Source organism: Prionailurus bengalensis, chromosome C2 (genome assembly GCF_016509475.1).
Source record: "Prionailurus bengalensis isolate Pbe53 chromosome C2, Fcat_Pben_1.1_paternal_pri, whole genome shotgun sequence".
In the NCBI taxonomy this organism is placed as follows: domain Eukaryota; kingdom Metazoa; phylum Chordata; class Mammalia; order Carnivora; family Felidae; genus Prionailurus; species Prionailurus bengalensis.
The window spans coordinates 18,715,343-18,732,936 of record NC_057350.1 but is presented as its reverse complement, the minus strand read 5'-3'; the positions used below and the strand labels follow the sequence as shown (position 1 = coordinate 18,732,936).

Below are 17,594 nucleotides of genomic sequence, written 5' to 3'. Positions count from 1 at the left end.
GAACAGGTGAGGGGCAGAGAAAGAGGGAGAGAGAGAGAATCCCAAACAGGTTCCCCACTGTCAGCGTGGAGACCGACACAGGGCTTGAACTCATGAACCGTGAGATCGTGACCTGAGCTGAAACCAAGAGATGCATAACCAACTGAGCCCCCCCCGCCCAGGTGCCCGAAGGCAGCCTGTGTTTCTAAAAGAAACCGAATACTTACAATGTGCCAGGCATTATAGTAAATGCTCAACATGGGTTGTCCAAAGTAATTTGTTCAACACACATGGAACGTCCTATCAGTGTCTATACCATACCCATGAAAATAGACTCACATGTTACTCAACCAGCCCAAGGCCATGAAATCATTAAAAATTCTCTATTAAACAGAGCAGTCTGCCACTAAACTTAATCAAACTACCTTAATGAAAGTAGTATTTGAAATAAAAAAAAACTCCCTCATACTTTTCTAATGACCAGTTTCTTCGGTTTTCTGTAAGGACCCAGATAGTAAACACTTCCAGTTTAGAAGGCGATATGGCGTTTTCTTGCAAATACTCACCTCTGCCTCCATAGCACGAAAGCAGCTACAGACAGTATATAAACAAAGGGGATTGGCTGTGCCCTAAGAAAACCTTTGTATTAGGAAATAGGTAACTGGCCATATGGCCCCATGGTCATAGTTTGCTGACCCCTGATTATTATTATTATTATTACTCATCACAGTGTTTTTTGTTATTTTTAAAATATTTTTATGTTTATTTATTTAGAGAGAGAGAAAGAGAGAACAAGTGGGGGAGGGGCAGAGAGAGACAGAGAATCACAAGCAGGCTGGGAACTGTCAGCACAGAACCTGACTCAGGACCTGATCTCACCGAGCTCACGACCTGAGCCCAGATCAGGAGTTCAATGCCTAACCAACTGAGCCACCCGGGTGCCCCGATTATTATTATTAGTATTTAAATAATAATTCTAAAATTTAGGAAGCGTTCCATGTGAAATATTATAGGATGAATATAGGACTACAGAAAAGGGATCCACATCTACCAGGGAGTACAGGTTAAACTGAAATAGTATTTGTAAACAAGAGGAAAAGGAAAAAGAAAATTTTGACATTAATGTAGTAGAAATACCCTGGTCCACTTGGATCTAAGTGTTGCCTTCATGCCTCTCACCTTTGTGACCATGGGCAATTAAAAAAATTTTTTTTTCTAGGCCTTAGTTGTCTTAGTTGTAAATGGAGAAATGAGATTTCTACCACACAGCACTGTCACAAGGATTAAAAGATAGAAACAATTGCTTAAAAAAATTTTTTTTTTTAATGTTTATTTATTTTTGAGAGAGACAGAGAGAGAGAGGGGAAGGGCCAAAGAGAGAGGGAGACACAGAATCTGAAGCAGGCTCCAGGCTCCAAGCTGTCAGCACAGAGCCCGATGCGGGGCTTGAACTCACGAACTGTGAGATCATGACCTGAGCCAAAGTCGGACGCTTAACTGACTGAGCCACCCAGGTGCCCTGAAACAATTGCTTTTTTAAAGTTTATTTATTTATTTTGAGAGAGAGAGAGTGAGTGTGTTGAGGGAAGCTGCAGAGAGAGGAGGGAGGGAGGGAGAGAGGGAGGGAGAGAAGGAGAGAGAGAGAGAGAGAAAGAGAGAGAGAGAGAATCCCAAGCAGGCTCCACGCTCTGTCAGGGCAGAGCCTGACGTGGGGCTCGTGGGATCATGACCTGAGCTGAAATCTACAGTCAGACACTTAACCAACTGAGCCACGCAGGTGCCCCTATAATACCAATGTCCAACCAGTTTAGAATCCATGAGTGAGTCAGAAATCGCCCTGACGTCTTGGGTTCATGAAGTGTTATTCCTTCTCAAATCAAAGAAAATTAGGAGCAAGAGTCTAAATATACTGTGGTTTCACTCAAATTGGTATTGGCTTATTCCACTGGATCAATATCCAAGTTTTCCTTAGGTACTTAAACCAATAAATCCTAAAGCCAGGACGGATATGGTGGTGTGTTCACTTTTTCCTCTGGAATTGCTAACAGAGTTAGAACTGACATCTTCCACTTCAGCGCCATTGATTCTAATACAAAATAGCTGAAAATTTGATGACCATGTCGAAGCGTCTTAGACTTTCCTTCCCCCTACTTCTTTCTTTCAAATTTAAACAGGTTACAGAGGGATTGAGTTTTTGTTACGAAGCACGTTAAGGAATCGTATTAGTAGCCGTATGTTGGTAATGAAGAAACAGTTTTCTTATTAGGTATAGGTGTGAATCACATTTTCTCTCAGGCACTGCAACATTACCAGGGACAACTATATTGTGAGCCTCTTTTCAATATCTCTTCCTTGCAAGTCACTTGTGGTTTTTATTTTCAGCACAGGAGCTGGGCTACTTGTAAGCAGAGTTGTACAAAGTCAGCCATCACGTATGGCATTACCGTTGTTCTTCCTCAGGGAAGAACCATAACTCACCTACACCAGTGACCAGGAGGGAATGAGCTTTCTGCAGCTGGCCCCTTTAACATTAACCGTTTAACCTTCTACTTCTTTGTTGGAGTTAGCTGGGAATTCAGCAAACTCTCTGACATGGACCCAATACACCAAAAAAAGTCTCTTGCTTGGAGATTTAAAACCAATCATTTAATCGCCTTTGTCTTCCTACAGAAAATATTGCAACATACGTCCCCCTCTGGTTTGATCTTAGCTAAGAACGCTACATCGAGAGAAAAACTCAGGCAAAAGATCTGGACTTGTTCAGAACATAACAAGACCCCATTATCTCAAGAGACTTCTCTCTCTTATTCAGAACATAATAAGACCGTATTATCTCAAGGGAATTCTGTTGGTTTGGAATATCGGCAAAAGTTTACGTGGTATTTTCTCATTACACTGCATTCATTGTGTTACTCTCTGTTCCCCTATCTCCTCATGGCAGCAACATCACAACAAAATCCCTTCACTGTTTCTACCAGAAAATTTCTCCGCACGTGGCAGAAGTGATCCTCGTCAGCCCATGCTCATGCTTGCCGGCCTGGCACTGAAGGTCTCCACATTTTAGCCCCAACCGAATTCCCCGTAACTCTCTTATCTAAGACATCTGCTCTAGTTTAAATCAGACTACCCTGGTCTCCCAGACTTGCCATGTACCCTCCCGGGGCAAATCTGTTTTGCTATCCCCACGGACTCTAAGGTACACTAAAATAAAATCCGTTGGTAGCGCTGCCATGAGCCTTTCCACTTCCATCTCCTTCCATAGATCCTTCTCTGATCAATCTCTTACTCTTTGAAGTAGGTTCTGGGCTCCTGCTTTTTAACACAGATGACTCTCTGTGTTTCTTTGATGTAAATTTCCTACGAGATTTTAACATCCATGACGGCCGGCTATCCCGTGTGTTCTCATCCTATGATTCACCAAGCCCAGCAGAATGGCTTGTACCCAAAAGGCACCCCCCAAAAACCAATGTTGAGTAGACGGACATTATTATGTAAATAGCTACCCTGGTGGAGACCCCGAAAAAGTCAGAGTCACTGCAGAATACTAACTGCAGTAATTTGTAGTCTTCTTAGGTTTCAAGAAAGAAGCTCCGAAAAAATCCCTCTTTTCCTTTCTAGGAAAAAAGAAGCTAACGAGTTCATTTAGTCAGATCTGCCACAGGTGATCCTAAGAGGTACACGAAGAACATTCCAGGAAAGGATGTCTGGAGTTTTGAGAAAGCAGCGGCTCAAATAAAACCTGCATTTACTTAAATATAGATCTACTCACAGAAGCCCTTATGTGCTAAATGCAATAAGTTATCATTAAGCAGAGAATGATAAAGTTAAGCAATCTATTTTCTGCTACATTTTTTAAAGAATATGTGACTCTTTCAATGAATGTTCAGTTAAGTCTGAGTGTTTTATTTAAATAAATTTTTTTTAATGTTTACTTATTTTTGAGAGAGACAGAGTGTGAGGGAAGAGGCAGACAGAGAGGGAGATACAGAATCCCGAAGCAGGCTCCAGGCTCTGAGCTGTCAGAACAGAGCCCGACGCGGGGCTTCAACTCATGAACCCTGAGATCATAAACTGAGCTGAAGTCAGCGCTTAACTGACTAAGCCGCCCAGGCACCCCAGAATAATGTTGGTCTTTCTTAAAAGCTACAAGGTAAAGAAACCCAGAGCCTCAAAAACACTATTTTAAGTGAAAGAAGCCAGACACAAAAGAGCATGTATGATCCCACTTACACTAAATGTCTAGAAAAAGCATATCTGTAGAGACGTAAAGTACATTGGTTGTTGCTGGGGGCTGGCGGTGACAGCAAGGATGAACTGAATGGGTGTGAGGGATCTTATCGGGATGATGACAATGTTCTAAGACTGGATTATGAGGGTGGTTGCTTAATTTGGTAAATTTATTAAAGCCACTGACTTATACACTTATATACTTAAAATGAGTGAATTTTATATGTAAATTATATGTAAATTAAAGATAATTTGCAGTGAAGGAAAGAAGACATTACAGTGGTCATTAGGAATCTACTTAAGGCAGAGAAACTAACCCATTTTAAGCTCCAATTTAACAACGGCGCTGAACTCATTATACCTTAATAAAAAGTGAGAGGAAAACTTACAATATTGTAGCATTTGTGGCGGACTTTAAAAGTATTTGAATACATTAAAACTCCATCCATCCATAGTCACTGGATCCCATTCTAGGACCATCTTTCACTATTTGCAAAACAAAGGCATCCCCTTTAAGAAACACAACCCTACAATTCACTAGTTGCTATCATGACATTTGGTTGTTCAGGGTAAACTCAACCCTTGCTTTCGTTTCAGGGAGACAAAAAAGGAAGTCTGTTAGTTCATTCGCGTCCCAACATTCTTAATAGGAGCATTAATTAAGTACCAAAAAAGAAAGTCTTAAGATATTAACACATCTATCTCTCAAAGAAGGCCCTGTGCCACCTCCCCCAGTAAAACAGTGTAAAGACAACACAAAAATCATCCCCGTTACATTTCACAGCCACAAGTAATGCGATAACCCACCAAATGTTGTCGTTCAATGGCATTTACTTCCAACTACTCCCTCGCCTAAGATTTATCTAGAAGTTTCTACAAAGCAGGCACCCTGCATGATAAGTAAAAGCCAGTCCTTGCCCTCGAGATGCTCAGAGTTCAAGTGGTGAAAGAGACAATAGGTAATAAGACTGTACTAAATACCCACTGCCAGGGACGTACCAACCAGGTCACCTAACTCAGCCTCAGCCGAGTGAGATCGCACCCGGTCGGCTGGAGTTTTGCAGAACAAGCTGGCATGTGCCAAGCGGAACAGTGCGTATCATCGGGACTTCACATCATTTGAAATGAATTGTTGGACTGCTGGCTAAGCCAAAGAGAGCTTCACAAGCGTTAAGACCCGTTATCGTGCATCTTATTTTTGGTGGGGGACGGTGGTGGTGCTAGGCTGGGTAGCGGGCACGAGGCTTTCCTTTTCCCTGACGGAGGAAATCCCAACAAACAGCGCATTACCTCGCACCACCTCTTCCACAGACTCCGTGGTGGTGGTGGTGGTCGTGGCGATGCTGGTGGTTCGCTCGGTGGCCTCTTCATAGGGTTCTTCCGCCTCTTCCTCCACCTCATCACCATCTTCGTCATCCTCGTCATCCTCGGCCTCTTCGTCCTCGACGTCAGCCCCCTCTTCTTCCTCTGCTACTTCTACTACTTTGTCCTCACTGCAGCAGGAAATGGAAACAACGGTGACAGTCATTTAAACAAATTTCAGAAAGGGGAGGGGGGAAGCGACAACAAAGGACGGTAGTGATTTTGGAGGGAATGAGGCCCTCGAGGCAAACAACACACACAAGGCTGGAAGCCAGCAGGTGTATGTGGGAATCCTAGCTCACTAGGTCCACAGCGTCCTGCCCCTTGGGCACAGCTCTTCTTAGTTTACACGGTTGCAAGAATGCTATACCATGAGTCCGACTAAATGCTTTTCTGGAAAAGGCAAAATTACGGAGTGGTTCCTGGTGGGGGTGGCGGTCGGGGTGAAGAAGGGAGGGATGAGCAGGCAGAGCACAGGGGATTTTTTAGAGCAGGCTCTGTAAGACACTGTTGCAGTGAACACAGGACACATGCATTTGTCAAAACCAACACAACTGTACGACACAAGAAGCGAACTCTAACATAAACTATGTACTTTATCACTAATGTATCAATATTGGGTCAGAGGTACTATACTAATAAAGACGTTAACAACAGAGGAAGTGTGGGGGTTGGGGGAGAGAGGGGAGGGGGGCGGTCTTTCTACTCGCTGCTCAAATTTTCTGTAAACCTAAAAGTGCTCTAAAAAAAAAAACAAAGCGTGTTTAAACAGGAGAGAGGAAGGGGAATATCCAAGCTGAATCTGCTGTGTAGGATGATTTCTCATAATGTATGCGAACATACCACACAGCATCTGCATGGCAGACACTCAGTAAAGGCGGAAATCAGTTGAAATACTGCTATTCAACTGGATATAGATGAGGAAGAAGAAACTGGTGTAAATAAATCTGTGATACCCAGCGGTCAGCGAGACCTACTGAAACTATACAGTTGTCTTCCCTACTCTTGCTCCCTGTGGCATGCTGTAGAATATCAAGTATTTCAGGGGTTGTCAAATGTCAGCGACTATCAGAATTACTTGGAAGGCTTCTTGAAACACAGACCACCAGAAACCACCCACCAAGGTTTCTTGGTGGGTTTAGGACGGGGCCTGAGAATCTGTATTTCTAACAACTTCCTGGGCGATACTGATGCTGGTATATTCAGGGTACGGTATTCTGAGAACCACTGAAATATGCAATGCTGAGAATAATGGTTAACAGATAGCCAGTAAATCACAGTATAATTGGGAAGGGGAGCAGAAATAATACATAAGGCATTAAGTATGCATATCCTGATGCACAGTGTTGAATAATAAATCAGCACATTTGGAGGGCAGAAGGGTAGTCTCGAACAAAATCAGAAAGCCCGAGCCAGACATCCTTGTAGAAATCAAGTACCTGAAGTGCAGGCATGGTCAAGAGCATTTGAAAGGTGATAAACGAAGACAGGAACCTAAGCGTTAAACAAGTAAAAGTATATATCACATACCATCTGGCTAGATAGCAGAAACACACATTTCATCCTAGCTCAGATCACAAAAACAGTACAGGAGGAAGATCTACATGTGCTGGGCGTTTCAAGCTACCAGAGCAACTGCCACAGGTCTTATGTGACCAGACCACAAGAATAGGATTGAGCGTTGCCATGCTGACAATTTCTGTCCATGGAAAAAAAAGAGACCGGGGTATTGTGGCCCCACAGCTGATTCTTGCCTATAAGAAGCTTGTGGTTGGGAGAAGCGACAGGAACCTAAAGACTTTGTGTGAGCCACACCTGGAGCCTGGGAAAGCTCCAAGTGAGCTGGGCATTGCATAGGGAATCAGATTTCGAACATGTTACGGAACTAGAACAGTAGGATTCTGTGGTGTGGGGGGACAGGAAGGGAGATGGCAAAAGGCACCTGCAAATGAAGTCTGAAAGACAGCTCCAAGTCATTTCGCCGAGAATGAAAAAGAAAAAGCTAGGGGCGCCTGGGTAGCTCAGCTGGTTGAGCATCCGACTTCAGCTCGGGTCATGGTCTCCTGGTTTGTGGGTTCGAGCCCCACGTCAGGCTCTGTGCTGACGGGTCTGTGCTTCAGCTCCTGTGTCCTCCTCTCCCTTTCTCTCTGCCCCTCCCCCACTTGCACTCTGTCTCTCTCTCCCAAAAATAAACAACAAAAAAAAGGTATGTAAAGAGATGGATATAGCACTAGAAGGAATTCCTTTTATCAATTAACTCATAACGTAAGGAACTTTTATGGAAGTTCTATAAAAATGTGTATGGCCTGCCAAGTGGACCACCTTTCTGATGCTGATCAATGATGCAAGGATCATGAATGAACACATCCAAAGAAATTGAAGCATGTGCCTAGAGAAAAAGGAGAAACTTACTAAGCAGAATAATATCAATGGTAACTTATTAGTGTGGTAATAAAACAAATGGAACAGAGAAGACCCTGACCAGGAATTTTAACACTTCCATGAGGCCATGAAGAAAAAGTAAGAAGGGAAAATGTTGGCATTGATAATCAGGTGATAGGAGCCTTCGTCCACTTAAAGATAAACAGGGTGCAATCATTATTTCTCGACTGCCTGCATTCCCGCACAAAAGTCTAGTTCAGGCAACAGTTCCCAAGAATTCTTAACAGGTGCTCAGATGCCCTGAATTTTACACAGTATCCTGCTTCCTCACTTTTCTATAGGATCTCACTGTTGTAGTCGTGTGCACAGAAGAATGATCCGACGTGGGCCCCCAGCTGATTTATTCCCTTCTGTGTCCAGTCAAATTAAGTCTCCAAATTAAGTAGAAAAGTGAGGTAGAGCCCAGGAGACAAACCAGACCAAGCCAATATTCTCCTTAAAGCACGAAGTATAAATGCTGTGTTGAGGCACGAATGGAATGACAGCGTCCAAGGATGTGACCCAGGGTTAAGACAGCGTTGTGCCTGTAGGCAGGACAATAAAAGTATGACTATGGGTACCCCCAAGAACCTCCCCCAACCTCCCCTGTTAGGACTTGACTTGGGCTCCAAACAGAAAACACGGTTATGAAAACAGCTGCGTTTAAAGTGATCTGCATTCTAGAATGTGTCTAGCCATAAAAAAAAGAAGTGAAATACATGCCCATCATCCATCACTGCATCTGCCTGAGCAATTTACTGGCATAATAAGGAACAGAAATACATAATAGTTCAACTCGCTGAGGAATTAAATTACTTGGCCTAAGAGAACACAGGTCCAGCTCTTATTACCATAGCTTTGATTTCTGGAATTAAATTTAGATGTCCATAAATTCAATGATCTATTTGGACACTATTAAAACAGCAGCGCGCGCTTATGTTTTCACAATGGTGCATCTTCCCAAAGAATGCCAAACGCCAGCATTCCACTGCCTGCCGCACTTTTCACCAATAGCAGGAAACCCAGAAAGGGGAGAAAAATTAATCTTCCACCGACTCTTAATTGCTGGACGGCTCTGCTCCTGGATGTGACTGAGGCGAGCTGAGCACCGCGCAAGAAAGGGCCAAGGAGGGGCCAGTTGGGGAAGTGTGAGGCTGGGCATCATGAAGCAATTTCCTTACAAATAATCAAAGGACTGACAGGGAAACAGTCCCTTGGTAACACAGTGGAATATTCGTATCACATTCACACATCTTTGTGTCTGTCAATGTATAGTAGACAGCTTGTATAGCTTTTAAATTCCAATAATGAGAAACGCTTCTAAAGAACGAGGGAACTATCTGAAAATGCTGATCATCTCAGGAGTACCTGACTTTAATAAGAAGGTTAAAGGGTCAGAGGGACATTTCTATGAGGAATTAAATCACCGAGAATGAAATTTTACGTGTCAGCATGCAAGAGTTTTCTTTAGTGAAGGATACACTCCATCACGAAGGTGACTCTCCTTCAATTTCTAAATAAAGGCTGACCTTAATACCTTCCACTTGTGGTTTCCTCTGTGATGTTCCCTTCAGACAGTGAAAGATTTTGATTCACATACCAGTTTTAATTCCTTTTTGTTTGAGTCATGCAGAACAAGTCACCATTTGCATTCTCTAAAAGAGCTGTGTTTACTCTTTCATAGTGTCTCCTAAGACTCGACTTTCTTCCGCCCCTTTGTAGGACAAAGGAGAGGAAACAGCATGAAAAAAAGCTGTGATTCCCATGCTTTATGTGAACTGGACAATCATGAGACCTGAACACCCAGTGATGGCAGAGGTGGGGGAAGTAGGGGGGGGAGGGTGGGGGATATGAAACATTACAGCTGTCAATTCTCCAGATGTAAGATCAACCCCGCGCCAGGGCGGGGGCAAGCCTCAACAGGAAGATGCCCAGACACATGTATGTTTATTGAACTAGAAAGGGGAAGAAAGCGTCACCCAGAGTCAGGATATAGGAAAGGAAAATAAAGCAAATTTTTTTCTCTGCCCCAGTTCTTTGTGCTCTCAGAGTTTAACCTGGAGGGTACAAGGGCTGAAGAGTCAGTTTGTTCCAGAAAGCAGTATCTATAATAATTACTGCTGCAGGGCACCTGGATGGCTCAGTCAGTTAAGCATCCGACTTCAGCTCAGGTCACGATCTCACGGTGTGTGGGTTCGAGCCCTGCATCGGGCTCTGTGCTGACAGCTCAGGGCCTGGAGCCTGCTTTGGATTTTGTGTCTCCCTCTCTTCCTGTCCGTCCCTCACTCACGCTCTGTCTTTCTTTAAATAATAAACACTAAAAAAAAGAAAACTGCTGCTGCGAAATTAGGAAAATTAGTAGTTGTCAGAAAACGTGAGAAAATAGAAAAGAATGGAAGCTTATTTTTCATGGTTCCCAGTAAATGGTTCAAGAGGGGGCAGAGCTAAGTAAGAAAAAGCCAGTATCTGTCCCATCTAAAGGGACTGTTGGAAGCCAAATGTACAATTGGATGCAGGGCCTGATTCCACTTACATACAGTGTGAAAACAGGCACCCTCCACGCTGCTGCCAGAGCTCAGAGGCACTGCACTTTGGCGAGGGGGAGATTTGTGACTGGCAGGGAACAGGAGAGAGGCCTCTGCGGGGGCTGGCCAGGCGGTGCTGGGATCTGGGTGTCTGCTATCCCGTATGCTCAATTTTGAAATTCACGAGCCGTGTGTACCCATGTTATGTGCCATTTCTCTTTATGTAAGTTACAGTTCAGGAAAGAGGGATAAAAGGGAGAGGAGGCTGGGTGCTCAGGTGGTTGAGTGTTGGACTCCCGATTTCAGCTCAGGTCATCATCTCACAGGTCTTGCGGGTTCGAACCCTGTGTCGGGCTCTGTGCTGACAGCATCGAGCCTGCTTTCTCTCTCCCTCTCTTGGTCCTTCCCCCAAGCTCCCTCATGCGGTCCCTTTCTCTCTCTCAAAATAAATTAAAAAAAAAAATTTTTTTTAATGTTTACTTAGTTTTGAGAGACAGAGATTGAGCATGCGTGGGGGAGGGGCAGAGAGAGAGGGAGACACAGAATCCAAAGCAGGTTCCAGGCTCTGAGCTGCCAGCACAGAGCCCGATGCGGAGCTTGAACCCATGAACCATGAGATCATGACCTGAGCCGAAGTCGGAGGCTTAACCAACTGAGTCACCCAGGTGCCCCCAAAAAATTTTAACAAAAAAAAAAAAAAAAAAGGAGAGGATGCTGTTACTACACTGTCCCACTCTTCTTAAATATTCTCACAATTGGGCTAGAATAAGAGCTCTTTAATTGATATAATAATTGTATTTTCAAGGTCTCCAAATCTGAAAAAAATACCTCTCCACTCCAAACCTTCAATCCAGTTAGGGCACAAGTTATGAAGGTAGAAGCATGATAATATTAACAATAATAATAATGGTATATGATATATTATATGTAATAATTACACATAATATATGTACGAATTTTTTCACTAGTGAAAATCATGATCTGAAGGAAATGCAAGTAATAATGTATATGTTTATACATATTTATGCATACACATTTACATACGTATAAGCACATATATATAAACATATACATATGTACATGTATACACACATGCATATATATATATATATATATATATATATGGCTCCTTCAGCCATGGCCTCACTAACTAGACTATATTGGTTAAGTAATTAATTCTCCAAAGTAATTAATTCATTAATACATTTTGTAAATGAATTTGAGGATAGTATAGAATTCAATCCACATATGTTGATGATTACTAAAGAAAAACAAGTTACCCTCCTTTAATGTTGTACTATTAGAATCTCTCCCACCTATAGGTAATATCATGTGAAAACAGATCTCCACAGATTTCTCTTTAGTCTACTGAGTTTCAGTAGAGTCGTTCTGATGACATTCCTCAGGTACTAGGTATTGTTCATTTTTCGCTTAAAGGACCTCAGAGAATTTGGTTAGCCTTCTCTCCCCAAAACTGTGCCGTAGCAGAAAATGTAAGCTACCCCAAAGCCATACCTAACTCCTTTCTGCCATCCCTTCATCGATCAGAGATAGTAAGACACCGAACACTCCATACCCCGTCTCCCTTGCAGGTAGAGAAGGTCATGCGACTGCCACGTCTCAGGATAATAAGATGCCAGAGGGCATCTGCTTGGACCTCCAGGTGGGGTGTCTAGGAAGGTTTTACTTTCCAGATGAGAACACTCATCATACTGAGTAGTCGGAGTGTTTTTGTTCCTTTGCCCTTCTATGTTTCTACTTTCTCCCTGGAAGGGCAACAGCCATCTGTCAAGGGTTAGTTGATAAACATTCAGATGCAGAAGGTGATAAAGGTGCTGGGATGGAAAGATCCAGAAAGGTCACATCTCTGCCTTGCTGCACCAGTGCCGGGCTCCCTACCACCAAGATCTGGGTTTTCAGTTATTCGCAGCTAAAAGCATTCCTTGCAGATGGTTTAAATGCTTCCCCCAGACACTAGGTTACGGACTCCTGCTTAAGGAAGATAAGAACGAAACCGAGACGCCAAAAATTCATGACTCAGGCATTAAGGGTGAGATATATAGACAAACCTTCATCTGAAATGAGAATGTATCATCGTTACAGATTTAACGACTATCTCTTCTGGGCAAGAGAATCACACTAATTACCATATGAGTAACAGACACACTGCCTATTAAATGCTTTAGAAATTCAAAGGGGGAAGTGATTCTTGTGAGCTAGAAGTGTGTGAGCTGGTAAGGACATGGAAAGTGGGTGTAAGGATGAGGTAGGGATAGCCACAGAATGCACAATCAGGAACAACAAATACATAAGGTTGACAATAAAATAATTCAATGTGGCACTGAATTTTAACAGTGAGGAACGCTAAATTGCAGAGACCAAGGATCCAGACATTTTTCCTTTAGTCAATGTATAGTTAAGTATTTGAGTTGAAAGAAATGGGCATTGGGGCGCCTGGGTGGCTCGGTCGGTTAAGCATCCGACTTCGGCTCAGGTCATGTTCTCACGGTCCGTGGGTTCGAGCCCCGCGTCGGGCTCTGTGCTGACAGCTCAGAGCCTGGAGCCTGTTTCAGATTCTGTGTCTCCCTCTCTCTCTGCCCCTCCCCTGTTCATGCTCTGTCTCAAAAATAAATAAACGTTAAAAAAAAAAAATTAAAAAAAAAAAAGAAAGAAATGGGCATCAACTTTAATGAGCAAAAACAAGGGCAAGGCATTAATTCACCTATCCACTGAGCCCTGTCTATACTGCACGCTGGCCATCTGTTCAACAATGTCTACGGTGCTTTTGCCAAGTGCCAGGTGCTATTCGAGACACCGGCAGTGGACTCGTGAGTATGACAAAGCTTCTGCTTTCCTGGAACATACATTTTAGTGGGTAAGGCACAAGAGGAGCAAATAAATAAGAAAAAAAAATCCATAAGTATACAAAGAAAGGAAAGGGGCTAATGTGCTAATCAGTGACTACAATAGATGTGTTTGTGGAGGGAGGGATGGGAGCAGCATTTCAAATAGGATGGTCGGGGAAGGCCACTGAGACAGAGAAGCCTGGAAGAGTCAGCATGGGGGGGATGGTTGGGGCAGAAGGAAGAACAAATGCAAAGGCCCTGGGGTGAGGGCAAGCTTAGCATGATGCAGAGAAAGCCAGCTAGCACAGGGGACAGAGGATGAGGTTCTAGGGAGAAATTAAGGTTGGAGCCAGACGGGAAGGCTGGGAGGCCATGTTGGTCATGTTAAGAAACGGCAAGTATACTCATGTGCAACGGAAATGACTCAATGAGATATAAGTTTTAAGGATGGCTCTGGCTACTTAGGGTGGAGAGTGGGCCCTAGGAAGACAAGAATGGCAGCTGGGACATTGGGAGAAACACACTGGGGAGCAAGGGTAGCTCATGGGGCTAAAGTCAAAAGCACAATGACATCACCATCCATATTAAATGTGACATTACTGCGGTGATAACAATTATGAATGACTACGAGACCCAAAAGAATAAGATCTGACCAGACCTGGGGTGCACAGCAAGGGAGACATGAGGAAGGGATGACTGAAATGTGACCTATAGAAGAACCAAGGTGAACGCGGTCTGGAGGATAAAGACCACTCTGCACCAGGGCAGGCAGAGCATATGCAAAGGTCCAGTGGTAGGAGGAAACCCGGAGAGTCTGAAACAGAGTTGGCTGGAAACACAGAGAGTAATCAAAGAAGGACAAATGATCAATGGCATGGAGCATATGGCTCCTAGCTTATTTTTACACATCCTATAAGTTAAGAGCGGTTTTTACATTTTTAAAGAATTATGAAAAGAAAAAAAAAGATATATAACAGAGATGGCATGCAGCCTGCAGAGCTTAAAATGTTTATTATCTGGCCCTTTACAGAAAGTGTGTGGACTCCTTGCATAGAAGGTGAACTATGGGGTGAGGTGGGCATGGAAAGACCAAACAACGGTGCTTCGTCCTGATTTGAAATGAGATAGAACGAAACAAAGCAAAAAGCATCTAGGATGTCCAAGTTGTAAAATTCTAGAGCAGAAACAACAGCGATCCCTGCTTCTTGCCTCCTTCGGAGCCAGCAGAACACAGGGCGCAATGAGACGGGGTATCTTGCCGCATGGTGGAGCTGTGAACCCTGGGGCCAGCCCGCCTGGATTTGAATCCTGGCTCTGTGGCCTTGAGCAAGTTAGTTAACCTCTCTGTGCCTCCCATGTCTTCATCTGTAAAATGGCAAACTTACAGGAGGTGCTTCCGCTCACAGGGGCACGACGAGAAATCGGGTTAATACTTGGGATGCACTTAGAACAGCACCGGACTCACCATGAGTAGCATGTAAGCGGTAAAGCAAAGGCCACACACACAGTACCTGACAGACAATAGCTCAAACAGTAGCTACTGAAAATAGCTCAAAAAAAAAAAAAAAAAAAAAATGTGTTGAATGAATGGATGTTAGGACTAAATACCGCTGAGACATTCCTCCAGAACACTCAGAACGGGTGTATTCTCTGACAATTACACACAGTTTCATTTCCCTCTCTATTAGAAAACATAAAAGGGTCAGATATTAGGTCGTTCTCTTGAAAAGATTTTAAGAGAATACACAGTTACGTAATCTTTAATTTTTTTAATGTTTATTTATAAGAGAGACAGAGAGAGCGCGAGTAGGGGAGGGGCAGAGAGAGAGGGAGACACGGAAGCGGAAGCAGGTTGTGGGCTCTGAGCTGTCTGCACGGAGCCCGATGGGGGGCTCAAACTCGCGGACCGTGAGATCATGACCTGAGCCGGAGTCGGACGCTTAACCGACTGAGCCACCCAGGCGCCCCCCAAATCAGTTAATCTTTAAAGGAAAACAAGAAATCCTGTTACAGACGATACTTTCAGAATTCTAGCACCACATGGCACAATGACATTAATAGGACACCACCACACGACCCAGTATTAAATTCATGTAGTGTACTGGCTACGAAGGTTTTTGCCAACACTGGGAATAAAACTAACTGCCTTCGCTAAAAAGGGCCACGCATGAAAGAAAATTGAAGGAACGTTACGGAAAGGGTGGTTCAGTATAAAATCAACTGCTCTTCAGGCTGGCCTATAAACTCTGGCCTATTTGATTTGGTGAACTTGTAAAGTATGAGGCCGAAATAGGCAGAGAGAAGAGAAGAATCCAAGCCTGGATGTAAACTAGCAAGGCTAGGACACGGGAGGAACAATGTCCCTTTTCTCCACTCTCTCCCTACATACGCAGAGTAAGAAGCATTGCAGCAACAGAGGAAACCAATTTAAGTGATGCCCCTAAGACATGAGACAAATCAAAAGCCGGAGAAGGCTTCACAGAATACTGCCGAAGCTTCTTCAGCCTGTCGGTGTAAAGGTACAAAAAGGGTTGTTCCCAGTGCTGAGCGTGAAGGATGTAGGATGCCGGGGTTGGTGCTGGATGGAAGGAATGTGGTGTAGAAAAATGAGCCACGAAGGCCATGTCTGGGGCTCAGGGAAAATCCGACTATGGACTCAGTATCTGCTGATATTTAAAAAAAAAATTTTTGTTTTCAACGTTTATTTATTTTTGGGACAGAGAGAGACAGAGCATGAACGGGCGAGGGGCAGAGAGAGAGGGAGACACAGAATCGGAAGCAGGCTCCAGGCCCTGAGCCATCAGCCCAGAGCCCGACGCGGGGCTCGAACTCACGGACCGCGAGATCGTGACCTGAGCTGAAGTCGGACGTTTAACCGACTGAGCCACCCAGGCGCCCCTGCTGATATTTTTTAAGAAATGACCGTTAATTTTGTGGGTGAGATGGTATCCTTGGAGCTCTGCAGAAAAATGTGATTAGATTTTTAAAGATGTAGACGTAGTTGTTAATAATATTTGCCGCTAGGACTTTACTTTAAATCATAAAAAAAGGTATGCTGGAAAGGGGGAAAATGATATTCTGGCAAGACTTAAGGAATGTAAAGTTTAGCATGTAATTATAGTAAAAAGCTAAATTGCTTTCTTAAAGACCATCTCGGAGGCATGAAAAGCCATATATAATGAAAAGCACATTCTTTTCCTGACAGCTTTGTGAACCGACTAGGACTAAGGAGAAGCACCTAAGGTGATAAAAACTTTCAGAGTCTTTTAAAAATCTTGATAAGTGAGACCCAACCTTGGTTAATCAGACGCTTTGCCAGAAAACTGTGAGCACCTTCCTCAGACCTAGAGAAGCTGGGTGTTGCTAAGTGCAGGTGGTCTGCATACGTTTTGGGCGAAGAATTGGAAACACATGCTCTTCAGTCATTTAACATATCTGAGGGTGAACTAGGCTCTGAAGGGCCCATTCCATGCACGGAAGTTACTGCTGGGAACGAAAGAGACTAAAATTCCCTGCCCTCGTGGCCCTTCCGGTCTACTCGGGGGACAGGTGACAGTGTAAGAAGCCAAAGCGAAGATGGTTACACTGCACGTTACGAGTGACAAGTGCTATGGGCAAGTCCGAAAGCAGGAAAACCAGATGAGGTGTGCGGGAGGGGGCTGTAGGGAGGTTTGATGTAATTAACACTTCAAGAGACTAGTGAGCGGGGCGCCTGGCTGGCGCAGTAGGTTAAGAGTCTGACTTCAGCTCAGGTCATGATCTTGCGGTTTGTGGGTTCGAGCCCCGTGTCGGGCTCTGTGCGGACAGCTTGGAGCCTGGAGCCTGCTTCAGATTCTGTGTCTCCCTGTCTCTCTGCCCCTCCCCAACTCACTCTCTCTCTCTTCCAAAAATAAATAAACATTAAAAAAAAAAAACAAAAATAAATCAAGAGAATATTAAGAGAACAATGCCCTGAACAGGTGTCCTTTCAGCAAATACTATGTGCTTCGCATTGTCTTCCACCGTGTCTATACACACAGGGACTACTATAAAGCTACAGATGGTCTGTGTATACAACGGCTACAAAGCCTTCTAGAAAAGCCACAAGGCAGCTTTCTTTCAAAGACACCTTGTGAAGTACCTTGTCCTTAGAGAGAAGGGAAGCACCCTGCCGCTTCTGTGGGCTTTCCTCTTCTCTCCTGTGACAAGAGAAAACAACCCCGCTGCTCCTGCTACCACACACATTGCAACAGTT

General features: G+C 43.9%; 1 protein-coding gene across 8 annotated transcripts in view; it reads right to left on the bottom strand.

Annotated features, from left to right (window-relative positions):
* Positions 1–17,594, bottom strand: part of LOC122491270 (amyloid beta precursor protein) — a 279,513-nt gene that overhangs the window by 116,731 nt on the left and 145,188 nt on the right. For all 8 annotated transcript variants that reach the window (XM_043593800.1, XM_043593801.1, XM_043593802.1 and 5 more), the window contains exon 6: positions 5,497–5,699. In XM_043593800.1, the coding sequence (XP_043449735.1) occupies positions 5,497–5,699 (203 nt within the window). The remainder of the gene's footprint in view (positions 1–5,496; positions 5,700–17,594) is intronic.